Genomic DNA, 18,677 nt, shown 5'->3' on the forward strand with positions numbered 1-18,677 from the left:
CTAGACTCTTACAAAAACGGGTGCAGGTGGTGACTTAAAGGTGTAGCACAGGGACTTCCCTGGTGGTGCAGTGGTTAAGAATCCACCTGCCAACGCAGGGGACACAGGTTCAAGCCCTGGTCCGGGAAGATCCCACATGCCGTGGAGCAACTAAGCCCGTGTGCCACAACTACTGAGCCCACATGCCACAACTACTGAAGCCCGCACACCTAGAGCCCATGCTCCGCAACAAGTGAAGTCATCGCAATGAGAAGGCTGCACACCGCAATGAAGAGCAGCCCCTCCTCGCCAAAACTAGAGTAAGCCCGCGCGCATCAATGAAGACCCAACCCAACACAGCCAAAGATAAAATTTAAAAAAAAAAAGTGTAGCACAGGTGACATCATTCACTCAGAAGTATTGTAAAGAAACACTCTGATGATAAGGCATCAGGGCAAGATGTAGCCCAATGGTTTTACATTCAATTGCTCTCCCTCTCTGAACTTGACAAAGTAATCGTTGTCCCTGTAATGAAGTTAATGTCTCCACTGCTGGCTTTCTCAGGAATCACTGACATAGGAGAAGTTTCCCAATTTCTGACCGAGGGAATCATCATGAAAGATTTTAGTCATCCCAATGTTCTCTCACTCTTGGGAATCTGCCTTCGAAGTGAGGGGTCTCCACTGGTGGTCCTACCATACATGAAACATGGGGATCTTCGAAATTTCATTAGAAATGAGACTCACGTAAGTATATTACCAAACTTACTAACTCATGAACTAGTTGTAAGCCAGCGAGCCTTCCAAATGTGCCTGTTTTGAACCTTTTTAAAAGCTTTTAGCCAAAGAAGCACATATGAAATGTTCGCACCATTCAAATGGACAGAGGCCAATTCAGTTCGCTGGTTCCTCAAAATCCTCTATCCTAGTAGGAAGATAGTGATACTTAGAAGGGTCTTCTGGAGGCAGTGATTCTTACCTGCACTGCAACATCCTTGCTGTACCATCTGCTGGATAGGTACTCATCTTTGAGTACCTACTATATGCCAGAAAAAGCACCACACAGGAGACGTAGAGCCAGAATGAGCCTCAGCTTTCAAGGAGTTTTAACCTTAGAAGGAAGAAATACATTGAAAATTAATTATAAATGGGTCTCTTCTATAAATGGGTCTCTTCCACTCTTCTACCTCAGGACCTTTGCACTTGCTATTCTCTCTGCCTGGACTACTCTTCCCCAAAATATCCACATATCTCACTCATCAACTTCAGCTTTTTGTCGTAATGTCATCTTCAAAATGAAGCTTCCCTGACCTGTCTGAAGTTGCAGATGACCACCACACCCTCATGCCTTCTTTCTTGCTCCTCTCCCCTGCTTTGTTTTTCTTCATCACACTTACCCTCATATCATACACTAGGCCTGAGTTATCCAATACTGTGGCCACAAGCCACACGTGATTGTGGCTAGTCCAAACTGAGATGTGCTGTAAGTATAGAATACATCCCAGATTTTGAATATTTAGTATAAAAAAAGAAAGTAAAATATCTCATCAATAATTGTGTATACTGATTACATGTTGAAATGATATTTTGGATGTGCTGGGTTGAAAAACATTGTGAAAATTAATTTTGCTTGTTTCTTTTTAATTTTTTAATGTGACTATTAGAAAAATTTTAATTACATATGTGGCTTGTGTTATATTTCTATTGAACAGTGCTCTACTAGGCAATAAATAAATAATATATGTATACACACACACACACACACACACACACATCCCATTAGAATTCAAGCACATGAGGGTAGCTAATTTTGTGTATTTTGTTCACTGCTGTAGCAGTAACACCTAAAATAGTGTTTGGCACATAGACTCTCAGGAGATATTTGTTGAATGAATGAGCTCAGGGTTACAAAAGAGGTTCTTAGATGCTTGCAAATGAGGGTTTTCTAAGTGACAGTTATGCTAGTTCCTAAAGGCTGATCAAGCAATGGGCAGACCAGGACCAGGGAGGGAAGAAGGAGTCTCCAGAACTGAAGTCACAGATGGCCCCTGGCTGCTTCTTGGCTCCTGTGATCAGGCCTCTTTGGGAGTTATGGAGTAGCTTTACTCTTGATCAACAGCTTCATAAACATGGGGTCAGGTTCTCGGAGGAAATAAGCTCTAGGATACTAAAGAAATATTTTGCATTCAGTCAAAAGAATAAAATATTCCCTGGCAGTGAATTTTTGCAAGTAAGATGAATTTACCTTACAAAGCACAAAGCTTTGGCCTTACCGTACCCACTTTTCCACTCTAACTCTTGCCATTACCCTGATGAGTTCATCTGGTTGGATATGCCACCTTCTCTAGGTATTATTCCCCCAGGGTTAAAGCATGATAGAGATTTCCTATTATACAGTACCATGGCCTTTTATAGTCCAAGGAGTCTATACTTATTACAACCACTAACAGATATGTCTTAGAGAAGCCTAAAACACAGGAAATGGCCTCTCCACATGCTGTATGCATTAAGGAGGGCTGTAGCCCTCCTTTCAGAGTCCCCACTGTCTGCCTCTTAAGTTCACAAACTCCACAGTGGCTGCTGAAGAAGAGATATCCTGTTCCTGATGGCCAGGCACCAGTAGGGCTACCAGCCACAGTGACATCTATGTGATTTCAGATGCAGTTCTCATAGGTACTAAAGGCATTACTCTGTCCATCCAATTTTGTGTGTTGAGCTTATGGAGAATGAGATTTCCTGTTGTTTGTGTGGGTCCAGGCCACTGGTGCTTCAGTACCAGTAGGAAGGCTTCTGATGTGACTGATTTCACTACAGTGTGGGCTTTCGAGTCTAACAGATTTAGGTTAAAACCCTAACTCCACAACTTAGCATCTGAGTGGTTTGGAGTGATTTATTTTTCTGGGAACTTCCTGTATTAACCGTGTATTTCTGATGCTCTGACTTGTGGGGACATGCTGACCCTGGAGAGACTGCCCCTCCCAGGACTAGCAAATTCCCAGAGATATTAAACAACTCACCTTCAGAGAGCATGCCCTTCATCACCAAACCAACCACTCCAGAGCCCATACCCCAGCCACCTCCTTTAAAGTGCTCTCACACTCTGGGACATTGTCCACCTGCCCTTATCACTTCAAGACCAGGTACCAGACTACTAGGGACAGTCCCTATACCCCGGAACTGAAATTATTCAAACCAGCCAATTCTAAGCCTGCTTCCTCTGCTTCACCCATTCCTTCCCACAGAAACCACAATACAGACTCTTCTTATGTTTTCCCCTTGCTCCCTCTGCCTCCTTAACCAACCCTGGTGCTTCCCTGAGTGGCCTTGTATGACATGGCATGCCTCTTCCTCTTGGGAGTTGTGAGTAACAGCCTTTTCGATGGCAATTGTTCCCATCTGCTGGCCTTACCATACCTAAATAATAATAAAACGTACATTTTAAAACACCTCCAGTTCCCCATCTGGAAAATGGAGCCCATATCACAGACATAAGTGTATAAGGATTAGCCAAAGTTTATAAAAACATCTAGCATGGTACTTTGCAAATAACAGATACTTAATAAATTATTGCTGTTATCAACAGGGCACAAGTTATTATTTGAAACAAGGTCATTCTTATAAACATTTCATAATTCTGAGATCATAGCTAGAACAGTAAATGCTTAGTTTATGCGTTTCCAATTCTCTTTGATTACAGAACCCCACTGTAAAAGATCTTATTGGCTTTGGTCTTCAAGTAGCCAAAGGCATGAAATATCTTGCAAGCAAAAAGTTTGTCCACAGAGACTTGGCTGCAAGAAACTGTATGTAAGTATAAGAATCTGTGTGCCTGCAGTCCAAATTAAGTGACAAGGAGGAATCTGTTTTCCACTGTTCAAGGCTAGAGAGGATGTTTTCTCTTCTCATGCAAAAGTCCTTTATTTCCGTTACAGTTTTAAATCGATATGTAAGCACTGGGGATGTAGGCGGGACTTTCAGGCTTCATCAAACAGAATTTAAAAGGAATTCTCCAGAGGGGGTCTTAAACAGCTGTTGTGTGCTCTTGCTTTTCTTTTTCCTTCCCACCCATAGCCCCCAGTGTTGTGGTTTCACACTGCATTAGTGTTTGGGAGAGAGAATTTGATCTTCAGCATTTTACAGTGAAAAGGAGAGGGCTGGTAACACAAATACCAACATATTGTAACTTCCCAAGAGTGGATTTGAAGTCAGCCTGCAGAAACCCTACCAAAAATGGTATTTGGGAATGAATATACAAAGAACTTTATTTGTGTCTGGCTGCCTGGGCTGTATAATACAACAGTCAACAGTTTGTAGTTGATTTGTGCTTTCCCTTACATGGCACTGATTCACGGCTCATGGTATGTATGAATGAAAGAACTGTGCTATTAATTTCCTACCTTGGTTTTGGTCAATGTAACAACATAAAAACCAGCTTAAACAAAAGGTACATAGCCTCAGATATAAGAAATTGATTTTTGTTGAACCTTGCTGTTTTCCTAGATGCTTTACTATGTATCGTTTTCCTCTATTACCTCACTGGCGAGACCTAAGAGTTGTACATACTAGCCTAGCCCACTGAGAATGAAAAAGTAAAATAACAGTCCCCTCTCATATCTCCCCCATAAAACTAAGTCTTGCTAATAAGCTGGCAAGTGAAAATTAGTGAGTTCTTTGGGTAGTCAGTTGGCATACTCGATTTAGCAACCAAGGAAAGCTGGGAGGGTGGCCAATTTTCCTACTTCTCCAGAGCTACATGAAAGCAAAAAAGATTTTCTTATGTCACATCATTTATAATCTCTTTCCTTGGTCTGTTGAATTTAAAATGTAAATGTCAAGCATTTTTATTCAAGAATTCCATTGTAATTTAGTGTTAGTCAATACAGGCCAGATGAAGCCCTCCCTTCAGAAGTTATGGATTTCAAATACTGAAGTCCCTTATTCTAATCTTTAGAGATTCAGCATCACTGTAAATTATTTTATTTCAGCCACCAGTAATAATTTTTGTTCTTTCTGTAGGCTGGATGAAAAATTCACTGTCAAAGTTGCTGATTTTGGCCTTGCCAGAGACGTGTATGATAAGGAATACTATAGCGTACACAACAAAACAGGTGCAAAACTGCCGGTGAAGTGGATGGCTTTAGAGAGCCTGCAAACTCAGAAATTTACCACCAAGTCAGATGTGGTAACGTATTGATCACCCCAGCCTCCTCTTTTACTTTCATACCTAACTTTTTTAGTAGTTTTATGGGAACTTAATTTTTTATTAATTAATTTATTTATTTCTATTTTTGGCCGCGTTTGGTCTTTGTTGTTGCACGCGGGCTTTCTCTAGTTGCGGTGAGCAGAGGTCGCTCTTTGGTGCGGTGCATGGGCCTCTCATTGCGTTGGCTTCTCTTGTTGCAAAGCATGGGCTCTAGGCACGTGGACTTCAGTAGTTGTGGCATGTGGTCTCAGTAGTTGTGGCGCACGGGCTTAGTTGCTCCGTGGCATGTGGGATCTTCCCGGGCCAGGGCTCGAACATGTATCCCCTGCATTGGCAGGGGGATTCTTAACCACCGTGCCACCAGGGAAGTCCCAGAAAGTTAATTAAAAAAAAAAAAAAAGATTCCTTCAGCACCACTAATTTCAGTTTTCTTCAGAAGTAAAAACGGGCTTGACTATCTAACAGGTACCCATAGTATGTTTTCATAAATTCATTCATTTATTCGGAAACATTGTCCAGAAGAATAGCATGTTAAGTCCTTGGGAAGCCCAGAGCTGAACCAGGTGTGAACCCTGTCCTCCAGGAGCTTTTGCTCAGCAGGAATGGGAAGGCATGTCCGTCACTAACTCACACAAAGTAGACTGGGATTAGTCCAGCCACTCATACCTCAAGGGCAGAAGAAGCTGTAACTGAGGCTCGTCTAGCAGCGTGGGCCTAGCTAGAAAAGTGCCCTCCTTTATCTGTAATGGTCATCCTCCTGTCACAGAACAAGCTTCTAAAGGCGTGCACCTTAGCTATGAGGGTAGGCAAGACCGTGGGCAGACTCACCTGGGCAGCCAAATCTACCACACTGCCCTTTCACCTGGTGGAGGAGGTGGTGCTTGAAATGGGCCTTAAAGGAGGATGGAATGGACAATGAAATAAAAAATGCCAATCCAGGTGAGGCAAAGGGGCAGGAAAGTATACAAATCTGTAAAGTTCTAAGGAAACAGTAAGCAGCCGTGATTCAGCAAAAATAGAAGGCGCAAAGGGAACTTATGAGAATAAATTGAGAAAAATATTTTCATAGTAGGTCATAGAGATCCTTGGAAAGCAAACTAGGGAGTCTGGAATTTATTCTCTGGCCAAGTGGAAACATTAAAGTGAATCAGATTACACTACAGCCTTTCTTCATTCTGTAAGATGTTTTGAGAGGAGTAGGTGCAGGAAGACAAAGTGAGAGGTAGAATTTGAAATAATATAGAAATTGTAAGAACAGAAAAGAGTTGGAAGGAAAGGCATCTCAGAGGTAGAATCAACACTATTTAGCAAGAAATTGATGAAAGTCAAAGCTGAGCAAAGTGGTGCAACTACAAATAGGTGAAACAGAGGAGCAGAAGCCGGTTTAGGAGGAAAAGTACCAATTGAGCCTTGAACATACAGAGTTTGACTTGGGAGTAAGACATACGGGCAGAAGGGTCTGTCAGGCAGTTGGAAATGTGGATCTGCAGCTTGTACAAACTCTTTAGTTGTTTTAGTCAACTAGGGCTGCCATAACAAAATATTATAGACTGGGTGGCTTAAACAATGGACATTTATTTTTCTCAGTTCCACAGGGTAAAAGTGGGAAATCAGGGTGCCAGGGTGGTCAGCTTCCGGTGAGGAAAACACATGGCCACCTTTTCACTGTGCCTCATGCTAGGGAGAGAGCAAGAGTCAGCTCTCTGGTGTCTGTTCTTGTAAGGGCACTCACCCCATCCTCATGACCTCCTCTAAACCTAAGTATCTCCCAAAGGCTCCACCTCCAAATACCATCACAATGGGAGTTAGAGTTTTAACATATGAATTTGGAAAGGGGGTCACAGTTCAGTCCATAGCAGAGGACAAGGCTGGAAATAGGCTTTTGAAAGTCCAAATACAATTATTCAGAGGAACCTACATACATGAAGTAAGGGAGAAAAGCAGAGAGGTGGGAGACCCAGAGGAAGAGAAAGTTTCAAGAAGTAATGGGATATGGTCAGCAGGGTCCACTGCTACTCAGTGCACAAGAAGGGTCTTGGAAGCTGAATGACCTAAGTGATTTGGTCTAGAGTGTGCTGAGGGGCCTGGGTGGTGGATGGAATATTCTATTTGCCTTTAATAAGTCAAGAGGACTATGATATGTGGAGTTAGAAAAATGTTAATGTCTCAGTCCTTGAGGGTAACAACTGAAAACAGGAAAAGTGTTAACTGGTGACATCAGCAAACCAGGTAGGGAGAAAATAACGTTAATGGAGGACATATATATTGCAAAAGAGAAAGGGTTGGCAGCTCTTAAGATGTAACAGGGGACCGGGATCTGAGTGCAGCGTTAGGAGGCGAGACGTCATCTGCCTCCTCCCTGTGAGTCAGCAAGAAATAGAGGTGTGGGGCTTCCCTGGTGGCGCAGTGGTTGAGAGTCTGCCTGCCAATGCAGGGGACACGGGTTCGTGCCCCGGTCTGGGAAGATCCCACATGCCGCGGAGCGGCTGGGCCCGTGAGCCATGGCTGCTGAGCCTGCGCGTCCGGAGCCTGTGCTTCGCAACGGGAGAGGCCACAGCAATGAGAGGCCCGCATACAGCAAAAAAAAAAAAAAGAGAGAGGTGTGGCCTCTATTGGTAAGAGTTTCAAAGACGTTGTGGTCTTTAAGTGAAAACAGAGTTTCAGTTCCTGAGGAAGTGGGGGAGTCATTAGAGAATAAGTTGAGGGTGACTGGGAGTCCGTTTTCAATGAACAGGTGTATCACAGGACAAGGTGGAGGAATGGGACTTCAGGGTGGATAAGATTGGTAAGAGGATGTGATAGCCCATGCTAGAGCTTAATGCCTGGAATTCTGATCCTAAAGGCTCTGAAAAAAGATGAAAAAAGCAGGTGCTAGAGAGGTAGGCTGGAGGACACATTAATGATGGTGGCAAGTGAAGGCATAAGGTAGAGAGAATTAACTCATCCTCAAAGAACATACATTTCATCCAGACTTGACTACTGGTAAGAACCAGAACTAGCTCTTACAACTCAATAAGAAGACAGAATAACCCATTTTTTAAAAATAGGCAAAAGATTTGCATAGATTTTACCATGGAGATGTATGAAGAGCTAGCTAATAAGCACATGAAAACATATGCCCACACAAAGACTTGCACATGAATGCTCACAGTAGTGTTATTCATAATAGCCAAAAACCAGGAGCAATTTTAATGTCCATCAACTGGCGAATGGGTATATAAAACATGGTATATCTATACAACAGAATAATACTATTCAGTAACATAGAGGAACCACTGATGCATGCTACAACATGGATAAACCTCAGAAACATTGTATCAAGTTAAAGAAGGCAGACCCAAAATATTACACGTTGAATGATTCCATTTATGTGAAATTTCTAGAAAGAGGCCAAAGATTGAGACAGAAAACAGATCAGCGGTTGCCTGGGGCTGAGGGTGGGAGCGAAGATTGACTACCAGCAGGCACGAGGGAAGTTTCTGGGGTGTTGGAATTGATCTAAGACTGAATTGTGATGATAGCTGCACAACTATATAAATTTACTAAACATCCTTGACTGTACAATTGGCAAATTTTATGATATATAAACCATACCTCAGCAAAGTTATTAAAACAAAAGAAGCCTGATGAACTTTTGGGTGCTCAAGGCAAGAGTTGGGATTCTGAGCTTTTTGACAACCCTGTACACACACTACTCTCTCTACAAAAATACACGCACACTGCAGGGAGGTTAGCACTTCTTATAAAACAACTGTCACTCAGATACTTGACTAGAAATTTACACAGGCTTCTATAGATACGAAGTGCTTTGTCTTTCTCCCCCTTATTGAAAGACACTATACTGTACTACATAAAGGGTGAACCTGAGTAATCCATACAGTGCTGCTTTGGAAAATGGTTATTGACTGCATGGATAAATTTGCTTAAAGTTTCATTTCCAGGACAGCACAATCTTTTGAATGTTGACATGGAACATTTCCAAAACATGTAATAAACCATATGTATGTTGAGACCTACAAGCAAAAACTTGCCTGTTTGTAGAAAGGTCTACTGTCTTGCAGTTGCCCAGATGGAGTTCAGCTAAAGTCTGGATACTCTTGAAGCCCTTTCCGACAAAATTGGAGTGTCTCTATATGTGCAGTTACTCATACCCAGTATTACACAGTGTCTCACACTTAGTACAAATGCTTCCATTAAAGTCAATACTGACTTCTCAGTTGTTCAACCAACTGGCTTTTTCATCCTGCTTCACCATTCTGCAGTATTTAATATCGTCAACTACTCCTCCCTTCTTGAAATTTCCTCCTTCTTTGGTTTCGGGGTACACTGTACCATCTTGTTTTCCTCCTGCTTTTAGGCTGTGTTTTCTTTACCTTGACAGCTTCTCTTTCTTCTCTCACAAACTTACACACAACTCTCCCCCAGGATTTTGGTCCCCAGGTGTCAGCCTGTTTCACCGATTTCAACCATTCCCATCAAGGGTCCCCTTTGAATCTCTCTTCCTAGATATTTTCATTAGCAACACAAATTTACCATGTTCAAAGTCAAATTCTTTCCTGCCAACTGTCAATGCCTCACTTCTTTATTTCTATTAATGGTATCACCATTGTGCAATATACCAATTCTTCACCCTTTTTATTGTGCAGTTCTTTAAGTTTTAAAGATTGCATACAGTTGTATATTCACCACCACCACAACCAGGATATGAAACAGTTTCATCATCCCAGAAAATTTCCTGTGCTTCTTTGTATATTCAACCCCTGCCCTAATGCTAAGACCTGGAAACCACCGGTCTATTTTCTGTCTCTATAGTTTTACCTCTTCTAGAATGTCATATAAATGGAATCATACAGTAAATATGAGTCTGTCTCCTTCACGTAGCATAATGCATTTGAGAGGTATCAGTAGTATCAATGCATCAGTAGTTATTCCTTTTTTTATTGTGGCAAAAACATAAAATTGACCATCTTAACCATTTTTAAGGTACAGTACAGTAGTGTTAACTATATGCATATTGCTGTGCAACTGATCTCTAGAACTTCATCTTGCAAAACTGAAACTCTGTATCCACTGAACAACTCCCCATTTCCCCCTCCCCCCAGACTCTCTGGCAACCACCATTCTACTTTCTGTTTCTAACAGTTTGACTACTTTAGATACCTCATTATAAGTGAAATCATATAGTATTTGTATTTTTGTAACTGGTTTATTTCACTTAGTATAACGTCCTCAAGCTTCATCCATGTTGTAGCATATGACAGGATTTCCTTTTTTAAGACTAAATAATACTCCATTGTATGTATATACCACATTTTCTTCATCCATTTATCTGTCAATGGACATTTGGATTGCTTCTATCTCTTGGCTACTATGAATAATGTTGCTATGAACATGGGTGTGCAGTTATCTTTTCTAGATACTGATTTAATTTCCTCTGAATATATATACCCAGAAGTAGGCTTGCTGGATCATATGGTAATTTTATTTTTAATTTTTTGAATACTCTTTTCCATAGCAGAATAATTCACTCCTTTTTATTCCTAAGTAGTATTCCATTGTGCAGATGTCCCACATTGTGTTTATCCATTCACTGCTTGAAGGACATTTGAGTTCTTTCCTGTTTTAGGCAATTGCTTATACGTAATTATAACTGCTGTAACATTTACTTAAAGGTTTTCATGTGAACATAATTTTTATTTCTTTTGAGTAGATATCTAGAAGTAAGATTACTGGGTTGTAAGTTAAGTGTATGTTTAACTTTATGAGAAGCTGCCAACTGTTCCACAGTGCCAGTATCATTTTATACCCCTAACAATAATATATAAGAGTTCTAGTTGTTTGGCATCCTCACCAGCATTTGCCATTTTCAGTTTGTGGGATTTTAGCCATTCTAATAGATTGTAGTAGTGTCTAATTTTCTTTTTAATCTGTATTTCCCAAATAACTAATGATGTTAAACATCTCTTCATGTGCTTATTTGCCATCCTTATTCTACCTTTTGTGAGACGTCTACTCAAGTCTTTACCCATTTTTTAAGCTTCAGAATTTATTTTCTGGTGTTTTTTAAATTGGGTTGTTTGTTATTTTACTGTTGAGTTGAGAGTTCTTTATATATTCTGGATACAGGTACATGTTATCAGATATGTGTTTTTACCAATATATTTTTCTAGTCTTTGGCTTGCCTTTTCATTTTTTTAATGGTATCTTTCAAAGAGCAGAAGTTTTAAATTTTATTGAAAATGTTATCAATTTACCAGTTGTTAAATTTTATCAATTTATCCATTTTTTTAAATCAATTATGCTTTTTTATAAATTGTGTTGTATCTCAATTTACCTACTCTCGAATGCTCAAATTTGGCTGTGTCTATTCCTTGATTGCCTCGGCAGTGTGCCTTTCTATCACTTTTTATAGCTTATAACAATCTCTCACCTCTAATAACTGCTTTGAGCATCACCTTTGATAAAGTGAGGCAGAGATTCTTCAGGTGAGCTCACTGCTGGTGCTCAGATATTCAGAAAGACTTGACCATTCACACAATAAGCAAGAATGTCAGCGTTCTCCTGTCTTGAAGCTTAAACTGACTTGTTTCCATCATTCTTTTTTTTTCCTCTTTTTTGATTAATTTTTATTGGAGTATAGTCGCTTTACAGTGTTGTGTCCTTCTTTCTCAACGCACAGGTATTGTACACCACCCCCTCCCTTTGTCTCTCTCTCCCCCTCCCTCTCCCGGCCCCCATCAGCCTCTCTCTTCTTGGTCAGCATCATTCTCCTCCTTCACTGCCCCTCCCCAACACCAGCCTGGTGGTCCAAGCTGTTATGGGGAGTTTGGAATGCGGACTGTTCATGGAAACTGCCTCCCTCTCACCTCTTCTGTCCCATGATTCCTGCAACACTCCTCTGATACCCAGTTATTGTTCAAGCCCTATCATTCCTTATAAACTGATCCAACTCTTTCCCCTTTTTTGCAAATTTGCCTCCAGGCATCCTATAGCTTAGGCTGTTGGCTAGGGAAACCTGATCACACACAAGTTATCAGCCTCTCAGAACTTTGGTTTCTTCATCCTTAAAACATCTACAGAACTGATTGCATTACAGGGTTGTTATAAAGATTAAATAAGGCAGTCTTTTTTTTTAAAGGGCATGACACCCACCCATGCCAGCCTCATTCGATGACACGTACTCTTTCCCACCACTCTAATTCAGGAGTTCAGTCTCATAAGGTTCTGTGTTGCCAGTAAACAGTAGCAGCCCTCACCTACTCCTGTTCAGAAACCTCCTAACTGGTCTCCATGTTGTGGATGGGCTTCCCCTATTTGTCTAAAGCAGAGTGTTTACAGATGCAATCTCCTGGAGCTCGACCCCAGTCACATCCCATCGATTTCAGTTTAACCCAGGTTCAACATTCAAAAACATGGTCCCCTTTCAACCTTATCTATCCGTCGTCCCTTCATCTACTCCACACATCAAGCAGAGTGACCTGTTGTCCTTATGGTTCAAAAAAACACATGAGTACTCTTACCCCTGGGCCCAGTCCCTCCATCCAGAACACTCTGCCCTTACAATACACGTATCTATTTAACATATTCTCCCTGCTCCTCAAGACCCGCTATACTGTCACTTTCTTCCTAAAGCCTTTCTCAGTACCCCACTATTATCCCTTTGCCTTTTCACAACATTTGTACCTCTTTTCTTTAATTGCTGTGTATCACAGTTATTAGATCTTATTGTTCTATGTGACAGTTAATTGCATAATACTCTTAACCCTGTTAAATCAGCCTTGGGGCCTATCCAGTAACTTGAACAGTGACCTACTTGTGCATCATCAAGGGTCAGTAGATACTTGTTAAATTGATTTAAATTCTAATGCAAATTCTGGAACTTGAAGTTTAACACAGTGAAGTTGTCAGAAGTGACTCATAAGATTTTTAGGCATTGAAAACTTTGACTTTGAAGGGCAAAGTTATCTAGTGCCCACCTGGGAAGGAGTTTGTTTTCTCTATTTGGATCAAGGAAGTCAGTGACCTTAAAGGGTTCTCGCACTCGGACAAAGGGAAAAAGTCATAATGGAGATTTGTATCGGCAACCACAGTGTCTACCTGGTTTCTTTCTTTCAGAAACACAAGCTTCATTCTCCTTCTTGCTGAGTATTACGAGCTACACTTGCTTCTCAATGTTATGTTTTCCGGCTCTGCATGTCTGATCTGTATTCTCTTTGCCCTCCTAGCTTCTTTTTTCTCAGTGCCTCATTCCTGCCCCCATGTGCTTCTTGGTCTGTGAGTGTCCTGGAAGTGTTGCTAGGGGAGAACTGATTTCCTTGGTCCTCGGTGACCCACACATGCTGACTTACTCTCATTGTGTCATTCTCACCTTGGCACATGTCCAGGGGGAGATAATATGTATGACCTGATCTATTCCAAGGAGAGTGCTCTAAATCAAGAAATTGCATACTTAGTGAAGTTTAGTAGACAAAGCAAGACCCAAGAGTCAAGAACTCTTAAATGTTTATCCCTGTGTGAATTCAGATTTATTGGGGAATTTTTAGCAAATCAGTCAACCTCTCTGTGGCCTTGTGATCATCCTGTAAAGTACTGTTACAGCTGTTTTATGTTAATTTCCTCCTTTAACATTTTCAAAATATATTTTATTGAAATTCATTTTCAGTTGAGAGCCTTGATGCCTAGCAGTTTTATTACTTCTGATTTTTAATATGGATTTTTACTTTTACTGACTTAGACCTTCTCTTTTAGCATTAACTTTTAGATATCGTTACATTTCTTAAGGAGTATTTACATTCACTTGGAAATCCCACACATTTAAATTTTGGAAGCCTTGTCTTTTCTTTTTTACTAAGAATCTAAAATTGTAGTGAAGCTATTGTAAAAAAGAAGGATAGAAACGTTTTAATGCTTTGACCCTGTAAGAGAGAACTTGGAAAATGCACTCTACAAACTACTGATGAAATGTTAATCATCATGTGGACTTTGAAAACTTTACATTTACTTGTAATCTAAACTTTATCCAATTCTGGTTTAAACGAGTCATAATTATGTAGCTTACTGATTGCCTTTAAGGAAGATTTTGCCCAAAACAGCAATAGTATTGAATACACTAAACCAAGTTTAGTTATGAAGACCTGCTGATCACCTTTCATATTTGTGTGGTCACCCTTCCCTCACCTGGATTCTCCCTTCCCTTGTTTGACCAGTGGTCCTTTGGCGTGCTCCTCTGGGAACTGATGACAAGAGGAGCACCACCTTATCCTGATGTCAACACCTTTGATATAACAGTATATTTGTTGCAAGGCAGAAGGCTCCTACAACCTGAATACTGCCCAGATCCCTTGTAAGTAAGAATTCCAACAGGATCTTCTGTAGCTCTTATGTTCTTTACTTTTACAGAAATACTTGCCTTCAGAGTCCTCACAGCATTGTTTCCTTTCTGAAACAGGTATGAAGTGATGCTGAAATGCTGGCACCCTAAAGCCGAACTGCGCCCATCCTTTTCTGAACTGGTCTCCAGGATATCAGCGATATTCTCTACTTTCATTGGGGAGCACTATGTCCATGTGAACGCTACATACGTGAATGTCAAATGTGTCGCTCCATATCCTTCTCTGTTGTCATCACAAGATAATGTTGATGGCGAGGGGGATACATGATGGATGGAGGCACCTGTACCACCAGCCCCCTTCTGAGAAGCATTACTGAACTGTCCAAACAACAGTCCACACTTTGTCCAATATTTTTTTCACTGCCTGGCCACTGAAAGGCCACCAGGTATTATTTGCTTTTGCCAAAATTGCACTATTATAGGACCTTATATTGTTATTTAAAATGACTGGATTCTACAGACTTTCTCATCTGACAAATCATTGGAGCCAGAAGCTTGGTCCCACAGGCCAGTGACCAACAGCAGTCCTGCAACTGTGATGACGCTCCTGTCACATTCAGGCCAAAACCTGAATGCTGGGTTGAAATTTTTAAAAATCAGGATCCCACCTGATTTCATATGGGGAACTGAAGCAATGCATTTTGAGGGCTTCTTGATCACAGAAAATTCAAAAGAAGTGGTAATGTCCAGGACAGACATAGCAGCCCTGGGGCCAGGCCACTCATTTAGAATTAAAGTGTTTCAAATAACTTTTATGTGTTGTATGAACAACACCTTTTTTTATTACTGGTGTTGTCATTTACCCATTAGGTAAACATTCCCTTTTAAATTTTTGTCTACACATTCCTTTTATTGGAGAACTATCCATAGACAACACGGTCAACATTTCAAAACAACAGGACATGAAATGTGTTTATAAATTAGTAGGAATATTTACATATGTACATAGACAACGTTAAGGTTTTCATAAAATAGCTTAGTCACAGTGAAATATTTGTCATTTAAAAATCAACTGTTTGAGAATGATACCTTTCTGATCTGGATGTGGACATTTAGAAGAGTTTTGTCTGTTTTTTTTTTTTTTTTAATGATGTCTCTGAAAATGAAACAAGTAATTTGTGATAATAAATGTTTTTAAAGGTAACTCAGCATGTTTTTAAAGCAAAATACATCTGACTAAAACTTTATTGGTTCCAATCATGGCTCATAAGTAGAGCCGAGAAAGAATCGATGGACTGGAAATATTAGCCTCTTTCTCAGGTGGCAGCCTTCCACCCCACAAACAATTGGAGACAATAAAATCAGGAGGAGTCCAGTTTTGCATTAGGACATGTTTTGTGTTAAGCAAAACACATTTTAGGGGAAAGAAAAAAAGGCAATTGAAAGTTCTGGCCATTTCACCTGGATGAACAGTTACTCTGGTCAGGACTTTTGTGATGTTTTGTTCTGTGGGATTTTGTGCTTACTACTGTATAATGCATGTGGCACAGTATACTCTAACTGGTTTTGTTGATGTAAACATTTAAAGTATTATATTTTTATAAAAAGGTTTATTTTTAATGATGTAAAAAAACTTTTGTTAGGCCACAAAAATACTGCACTGTGAACATTTCAGAAAAGGTATGTCGGACTTGGATTAATAACAGCATGGTTTTAAATGGCTGTAAATAGTGATAAGGAAATGTACTGACTGCCAGTACACCCCACCCTCATTACATCATCAGGACTTGAAGCCAAGGGTTAACACAGCAAGCTATAAAGGGTGTGTTATGCTAAAACCCAATAGTAGAGTTGGCCTCTTGTTGCGAGAGAGAGAGTGATTACAACCAAAAGCTCTTTGACAATGGTGGAACTTACCAGAAGACACAAGGAGTTGTACTGCAGAGATACTCCAATTCAAATATTACTATTTCAGAAGTGTAAAAAGTAATAACTGATTCACAGAATATTGTAAATGATGGATGAGGAAGAAAAAATCCACTCTGCAGAAAGAAATAACGGTCTCCACCGATGTCAAGAGAATGAATACATCGGGAATAGCGCTTATGTAATCAACCCGTCAACAAGACTGCACACCTGTATATATGCTTGAGAAAGCTACAATGTGAAAATCATGTTTGCTATTTATAAACGTGTCCTTAGGTTAATGTGTCTGGACAGATTGTGGGAGTTAAGTGATTCTTCAAAGAATTAGATACTTGTCACTGCCTATACCTGCAGTTGAGCTGAATGGTACTTTGTATGTTAATAGTTGTTGTTCTGATAAATCGTACAATTAAAGTGATGTATCATCTTGTATACTGATGATTGGTTTTTGCTAGTCATGCCTGATTACCTACCCATTTACATAATGACAAAGGAAGCCTAAGATTGATTTCACCTGACTATACCAACTCATCCATTTATGAGAGTGTTAGTCAAGTTAATGCATAGACATCTAAAATAATTTGCATCCTTGAATCTCAGGAAGTCTGTCTCTCTAAGCGTGGTTTCCCCTGGGCTGCTGAATTACCTAACATTTCCCTGACAACCTTTCAACTGCTAGAGCACCTGGCCCCTACTTCAGCTTGATCCTCTTCTCCAGCAAGGGGCATCCTTGGACCAGAAGACATGACAATGGAGCTGCAACCCCACAGTTGGCACAGAGATACCTAGTTGGGTGTTGGAGGAGAGAGACCTTCTTACCCCCTTAAAACTACTTTTTTCATCTACACAGGTTCCCACTCTTCAGGTGCCCCCAGGGACTAGAGCAACTACCTTCAGGTTATATCCATGAATATTCTTGTAATGGTAAAGGGATTCAAAGGTGAAATTTCAGTCATCTAAGCTTTGGGGCTGTCTGATTTTTTTTTTTTTTAAAAAAGGTCCAAGTTTAAACTAGTGCCTACAAAGTATAGTGGGGGCTGATTCTTTAGTGAAAGAGAATTTAATGCCTGTACCCAGTCAAACTCCCTCCCCTCCAAGAGATGCATTTCCATAGGAAGTTCAATCAGACCCCATGCCCAGAAGGACAAGACCTTGTCATCTTTATATCCCAAGTGTCTGTCACTTTTTTAGCATGTCGTCAAACAATGCTCTACTGAAACAGGATTTTCTTGTCTTCAGTCAATCACTTTAAGCCACCACAGATACAGAGTTACCTAGGTAGCTCCCAGGGTGAATCACTGACATGGGGGGTGGAAGGGAATCTTTCTAGGGAGAGAGGGATAAAAAGATATCCCTTTGCAAAGTTTTGCTTGATGCTCTGTATTTTTAATTACCACAGGATTTTTCACTCCACGGTGTAGGCATCAATTATATTTTTGCTCTCTCTGACCTACACAGGAGATTGCATCCTTAAAGAAATATGGTGAAGGGATACAAAACCTGTACAAGCACATTAAATGTTTAATTGCTGACGTCTTGCATTGTTAATTTACCTATTTTAGTTCAGGAAACAAGTTAACATTATGTAAAAGAAATTAATTAGTATTTAATTTAATTCCACTAATACGTAGTGAGCATCTACATACATCAGGCATTGTACTAGGTAATGGGGATTTACAAATAAACAGTCTCTCCCCCCGCAAGGAATTTTTTTTTTTTTTTGCTTTATAACAAATTTAATCAGTTATACATATACATATGTTCCCATATCCCCTCCCTTTTGCGTCTCCCTCCCACCCTCCCTATCCCACCCCTCCAGGTGGTCACAAAGCACTGAGCTGATCTCCCTGTGCTATGCGGCTGCTTCCCACTAGCTATCTACCTTACGTTTGGTAGTGTATATATGTCCATGCCCCTCTTTCACTTTGTCACAGCTTACCCTTCCCCCTCCCCATATCCTCAAGTCCATTCTCTAGTAGGTCTGTGTCTGTATTCCTGTCTTACCCCTATGTTCTTCATGACATTTTTTTTCTTAAATTCCATATATATGTGTCAGCATACAGTATTTGTCTTTCTCTTTCTGACTTACTTCACTCTGTATGACAGACTCTAGGTCCATCCACCTCATTACAAATAGCTCAATTTCATTTCTTTTTATGGCTGAGTAATATTCCATTGTATATATGTGCCACATCTTCTTTACCCATTCATCCGATGATGGACACTTAGGTTGTTTCCA

The 18,677-nt window shown here is 40.4% G+C and overlaps 1 protein-coding gene across 2 annotated transcripts in view; it reads left to right on the plus strand.

Annotated features, from left to right (window-relative positions):
• MET (MET proto-oncogene, receptor tyrosine kinase) overlaps nt 1-16,870 on the plus strand; it is a 129,839-nt gene extending 112,969 nt beyond the window's left edge. For both annotated transcript variants that reach the window (XM_060108712.1, XM_060108713.1), the window contains 5 exons: nt 544-725; nt 3,676-3,785; nt 4,995-5,160; nt 14,388-14,524; nt 14,630-16,870. In XM_060108712.1, the coding sequence (XP_059964695.1) occupies nt 544-725; nt 3,676-3,785; nt 4,995-5,160; nt 14,388-14,524; nt 14,630-14,840 (806 nt within the window). In that variant the 3' untranslated portion in view covers nt 14,841-16,870. The remainder of the gene's footprint in view (nt 1-543; nt 726-3,675; nt 3,786-4,994; nt 5,161-14,387; nt 14,525-14,629) is intronic.
• Nucleotides 16,871-18,677: the final 1,807 nt, after the last annotated feature.

This window comes from Mesoplodon densirostris, chromosome 9 (assembly GCF_025265405.1).
Source record: "Mesoplodon densirostris isolate mMesDen1 chromosome 9, mMesDen1 primary haplotype, whole genome shotgun sequence".
Taxonomy (NCBI): domain Eukaryota; kingdom Metazoa; phylum Chordata; class Mammalia; order Artiodactyla; family Ziphiidae; genus Mesoplodon; species Mesoplodon densirostris.